The 6,000-nt window shown below is 41.9% G+C and overlaps 1 protein-coding gene across 2 annotated transcripts in view; it reads right to left on the minus strand.

Annotated features, from left to right (window-relative positions):
• The window catches only part of Dnajc10 (DnaJ heat shock protein family (Hsp40) member C10), a 36,964-nt gene extending 31,409 nt beyond the window's left edge, over nt 1-5,555 (minus strand). The window contains exons 1-4 of one of the 2 annotated variants that reach the window (XM_021657459.2): nt 5,394-5,555; nt 3,717-4,065; nt 2,273-2,435; nt 629-679 (exon numbers count right to left, since the gene is read on the minus strand). In XM_021657459.2, the coding sequence (XP_021513134.1) occupies nt 629-679; nt 2,273-2,435; nt 3,717-3,920 (418 nt within the window). In that variant the 5' untranslated portion in view covers nt 3,921-4,065; nt 5,394-5,555. Of the gene's footprint in view, nt 1-628; nt 680-2,272; nt 2,436-3,716; nt 4,066-4,970; nt 5,153-5,393 lie in introns of those variants that run through there. The other variant, XM_021657460.2, reaches the window with a different exon arrangement.
• Nucleotides 5,556-6,000: the final 445 nt, after the last annotated feature.

A 6,000-nucleotide genomic window follows, 5' to 3' on the forward strand; every position in this document is an offset into this window, starting at 1 on the left:
AAGTATAAACCTGAACTGTGTATTATTTTTATTTTTGGTATTCACTCAGCATTCTGCTCAGTATTGACTATGCAATAGTCTCTACAATTTTCTGTATTTGACAGTTCTGCCTGCACACACCGAGCACCATGTGCTGTGTTGCACTCGCAGAGAAAGCGCCGAATTCCCTGAACCTGGAGTTAGCAATGGTTGTCAGACACACGTGGGTGCTGGAATTGAATCCAGGTCTTCTGCAAGAGCAAACATGCTCTACCCACTGAGCCATCTCTCTAACCCAGTAGTTCTCAATATTCCTAATGCTGCAACTACAAAATTATTTATCGCTAGGTAAACTGCTGTCAATTGTAATATAAGTATCTACTAAGCACATGGCTTTAGGTGACCCTGTGAAAAGGTCGCTCAGCTCCCAGGCTGAGAACTGTTGCTCTAGCCCCACATTGGTGTTTTTCTTTTGAAACACTGACCTACATGCTTCTCTGAACAGTTGAAAATACCATGTACATCATATTCTTTAAAAGAAAAAAAAAGCCTGAACAATTTTTAATTCTGACTATATTTAGACTTATGAGTTTCGGATCAGAGATACGATTTGTACTATTTTCAGAAAATCACATGCCTATAAACTTACCAAATTCTCTTCTTTCTAATGTTATGATTTCAGGATCATCATCGTAAATACCTAAATTTAGATGTAGATAAAAATCATAAAATTAAAACTTCTTCATTAAAATCAATCACCACATAAAAGTTTATTCACTCTTGCCTTAGCTATGCAAAAATCGGATAGTTATGCTGAACTTCAAACTTGAAAACTACACATCAAATTAGAGAAACAGCAGTAGGAACTACCTACTACTGATTGCTCATTCCGAGACTGACAGGCCTTGCTAAGGCTTATCATCAGGTGAGCGACCAGGTTCCTCATCACACATCAGGATGCGTCTCGATAGGTTCCTAATCATCTCCTCCACCCCATGCAAAACCTGTGTTGTGTTGTTATTTTTTAAAATAACCACAAACTCATTACGAGTTGCAAAAACAGCACGAATTCTCTTACACACCCTTCACCTAACTTCTCTAAAGAAGTGAGGACATGCTAGACATGTTACACAGCTACGGGCACCATCAAAACTACAGGCCTGAGTGTTGCTAGACTACAGTGCTCACTCAGAGTGCGTGCTCAGTGTATGGTACTGCTTTAAAATACAGGAAAATCTGCAAGGTCAGACATTTAGCAGTAAACTTACGTTTTATTTACTGTGGCTAAACTTAATGTGAGACAATTCCTATTAACTACCTAAAATATCCAACTAACATTACATAGTACATATAGAATGGAAATATATAGTATTAATAGTTAGCAAACTTTTTTTTACAGAGGCCACTTGTAAATATTTTGGGCTTTATAGGGCATGGTAGTGTAGAGTTTTTGAGGGTTGTTTGGTTTAGGTTTTAAGCACAAATACTGAATTTTGTCCTTAAGAGTCTTACAGAAATTATAGAAAATATGTAACAAATGAACATAATTGTATTCCAATCAAATATTATTTTCAAAAGAAAATCAAGTCTTGAGTAAGCTACAGAAGTAAACTTAAGCCATTTCTTTTAGTCTAATATAGAAAAGCACATGTCAGGTCACAGCCTGCACTAGAAGTTAACTAGCGACAGCAGAAAACACTGGTTCTGTGAACACACTCTGAAGTGACTGTGAGCGAGTTATCTCCTCCTTCCCCTCCTTCCTATGTGTCCCCTCCTCTTGCTTTTCTTGTTTGCCCCATCAACATGTAGAGCCATGGTCAACAAAAGTGCCACGTGAGGATGGTATTCCTACCAGTAAGCTACAGCTACACTTCAAACAAAGTGTAGCTTTTACTGGAATATGTAATGCTTGCCAGAGTTTTGAAGGGCGTCAGTGCTTAACTTCTAATGCGACATGGAGCCAAAACACTGCTGAGCTAACAGAAACCTTATATAAAAATATTACATGCCATCTGACCAATATACCCTAATGTATATACAATAATTTCTTTACCCAACAGACTTACCTTTTCAGTTCAACTTCAGAGTAAATTAGAAAGAGCTCATCAAAGTGACATACATGAATTATAGAAACTAAAGAGCAGGAAAAAAAAACTAGCTTTCCTTTTACTCATATTAAAAAATAAACTTCAGGTCAGGAGGTTTGGTGGTAGAGGGCATAAAGCCTTTGGCTCAAGTCCCAGCATCAGGGAGGGAGGAGCCAGGACAGAGCTCAAGGGTGACATCACCTTACCAAAGTCGTAGCGGTAGTAGCTCCAGCTCTCGTACTGGCCTCCTTGATTATCCTCAAGTCCCTTTTCTCCATACTTGTCATACTTCTTCCGCAGATCTTCATCTTTGAGTACTTCATATGCTCTATTTATTTTTAAAAAATCACCATGTGCATTTGGGTTATTCTGTTAAAAAAATAGATACAACAGTTATTTCAAATGCACAGTCTGAATCTATTCAGAAATACAGATTTAATTGATCCCAGAGATTCTGAATACTAGATACAACAGGAAAAAGGGGTAGGTAGTACATTAGGACATGAACCAAGATGAACTAAGGACATACTCATAAGGAAGCATGTTTTCAAAACATGCCTAAGTAAGGGAAAACTGACAGTTCTGGCAAAAGTTTCTCAATTATTTGGATAAAGTATCCAAATAAGATGAGAACAATGGGTAAAGATCAGTAATTCTCTCCTAAAAAAATTCTGAAAAAAGTTCAACTAAGAAAAAAAACTAATAGTCTTGAAGCCTTTACTTCAAAATGTGTTACTTCTATAACGATGATAATTTTCCCAGTTGAGGTCTAACAGTCTTTCAATTCACCAGTTTCTTAAATAAGAATTAGTGCCAGAATAATAACTCAAAACAACTGAACAATGTTACTTTTTTTTACTGTTTTGTAGAACTGGCTTCTGGATATCAGTGTTGGAAAATTTAAAACAAAATTTGGAAAACAACAACAAATTCCTAAGTATAATACAGATCTCTGGGAAAGTTAATCAACTAAGAGTTTATAATCTCAGCTTTATATAATGGAGATAAAATAATCTCATGTATAAATTTCTACCTAGAATAATTATCTCCATTAAGTAGTCATTCACGATAAGCTAAAAATTAATAAAAAAATTTAAATTCCATAAAATTAAAAATAAATGTTTTTAAAGATTCTTGGGTACACAACCAAATATTTACAACTGGAAACACATTTGGAGCTCTCAAGTTTTAGTTTATAAGTTTGTAAGTCAAAAGTTTGGACCATTCAAGGAAAACAATAGTGAAAGTTAACCCACTCTTGTACGAACAGTTCTGAGGGGACGTTGTCTCTCTTATTCTTAACCCACTTTAGCATGAGCACTGTGTCAAAGACATGGCTTGGATGAACGTCTCTATTGCTGGAATTCAGTTTGCAGAAAAGAGGTAACTGCATTTAACACTGACAAAATCATCTTCACTTTGCTTCTCCTGGTTTTAGTATAACAGGTGAATTATCACTTTCAGGTGGTGGGGATCAAACGCTGAGCCTTGAGCATGCTAGCTCAGTGCTCCTCTACCTCTGAATTACATCTCCAGCTCCCAAATTATAATTTTTAACATTATGCTTAAGCATTTCAAATGGTTATTTAAAAACAATTAAAATAAATATTGAGATACAGTAAAATAAATGGGTATTTAAATTCTACCTACCGGATTTTTATCAGGATGTAATTTCAGTGCTAACTTCTTAAAGGCTTGTCTTATTTCTCTGCTGCTTGCAGTTTTAGATACTCCCAGTAAACTGTAAAAATTCTGATCCGTGCCCACTACTACAACCACATGTAGTATGAGAAGACAGACACTGAGCCTCTTCAAGTCTCTGATAAAGTCATCTTTGTTTAACCAGACTCCCATTCTCTTTCTTATGAAAGTTCTGTTTAAGTAAACATTAAGATGCAATGCTGGGTCCAGTGGTTACAAGGAACACATGTGAGAACTTCTGTCCACATTACTTCACAGGTCAATCAAGCATCGCAGGACACAGCCCAGAGATTGAAACCTAAAGAGGGCAAACCAGGCAGTTAAAACACTACTCAAACTAAACAGCTATCACATCATTTTCTGAGTGGCAGTCAGCAAGTACACTCTCCACTGAAGGTCACATCATAGCGAATGGCTTCAAATATGTGCTCTCTAGGACCCCCCTTGCCTCTATATTCAGGGAGGCGTATTTGTGAGGTCACTCTAGATAACAGGATAAAGGGAGTAAGTGGTGGTAGCTAGCTCACAAGAAAACACACATACATACACACACACTTTGGATAAAAAGGTTCTGGTCAGCATGACACCACCAGAATAAGATTAGCAGTTATTTCCTTCTCTCCCAACATGTTGACTTTTCTAAAACCTCTTCCTTTTCAGCTCCTTCTATGCATGGGGAGCTGTTCAAAAAATATTCCTTTTTAAATCTCATTTGTAGAGAATGCCGTTGAGAGAAATAAAAGGAAGCATAATGCATTTCCAAGGGGTTTGTACCCTTTACATAACCATTTAAGAACATCAATATAAAAATAACTTACTTATAAAAATAGATAACTTACAAAGCAGGCCACCCCAAGTTTTCTAAAGTGTTTGCACTGAGAGAAGAAATTACTTTATCTATATAAAAAACACGGAATAACAATTACAAAACTGTACAAGTTCACTGTAAAGCTCATGTCTGGAATACAGGAAAAGAAACAGGAGAACTGGGCATGCTTGCCTGTGAAGGTTAGAACCCTAGCACTTCACCTTACAGCTAAGGTAGTGTTCGTTAAGATTTTAAAATGCTTGAGGAAAAAAATTAACTTCCTAACATCCTCAATTTCAACTCTTATGTACAAATACGTTTCTAAAAATTCCCCCTTACCTGGGAACAGGCCTCAACTTTAGTTTTACCCTCCTTTTCATCCCACAAAACCATACCTTTGTAAAATATACTGCTAGAAAATCAGATCTACCCAAACTGACAACTCTCGGGAGAGAAAACAATGGAACAGATCTCAGAGGGGACTTTGGGACAAGGTGTCCCCGGCTGAGGGCGGTTCTCAGGCGGCGTGGGAGTAACCGAACAGCCAGGACCGGCGAGGAGGAGGCTGCAGGTAGACGCAGTGGTAGCGACGGATGCCGCCACCGCTCCAGAGCGGGGTGGGGAAACACAGGGGCCAGGTCTGGCGAGCGAGCGCCCGAGGTCACAGGTCGGACAGGACAGAGGAACCCGAGGAAGGCGTGGGGTGGGGGGGCGGGAGGGGCGAGGACCCCACAGCACGGGGCGCGGAGGCGGCGGGGTGCGGCCTGCGCCCTCCCTCCCGAGGCCCCTGCGCGGCGCGGAGCCCGGCCCGCGCCCACCTCGGCGTCCGCAGCTACCGCCCCATCATCAGGCCGCCGACGCCGAGCGCGCGCAGCCCTCGCTCCGCAGCTTGACCCGGCGGGGCGGGGCCTGGCGCGGGGCACTGTGGGAAAGGCGCGGGGCGGAGGGCCAGGGGACCACTCGGCGGCCGGCGGGTGGGGCGGGCGGGACCGCCAAGGCTGACGTGGCCTTCGGGGCGGCGGCGGCGGCGGCGGCGCCCGCTCCCACCCGGAGACGGGAGCGAACCCCGCAGCGCGGCCCGCGGCGCCCCGCGGTGCAGCCGGCCGCCGGCGGAAGGAAGGGCGTGAGGCCCGCCTCTTCCGGTCCCGTTGCCAGGGCGACGGGGAAACCCGGGTGGAGGGCCCGGCTTGCCGGTCCTCCCGAGAGGTTTGGTTAAAGGGTGGGTAACCTGGGAAGGGCAGACTTGGCAGGAAGTGGGGAGCTCGCCCCAGTCGACCCCGTTTGCAAGACAACGAAACGAGCAATTAAAAAAATAACAATAAAAAACTTTCTAGAAATAAAATTATTCGCAACTTTGTGGATCAGCGAACACTGATTATTCTACGGGATCCCCGGGTTTCTGCATCTTGCCCTCCCGAGAGGTTA

Source organism: Meriones unguiculatus, chromosome 8, assembly GCF_030254825.1.
Source record: "Meriones unguiculatus strain TT.TT164.6M chromosome 8, Bangor_MerUng_6.1, whole genome shotgun sequence".
Lineage (NCBI taxonomy): Eukaryota > Metazoa > Chordata > Mammalia > Rodentia > Muridae > Meriones > Meriones unguiculatus.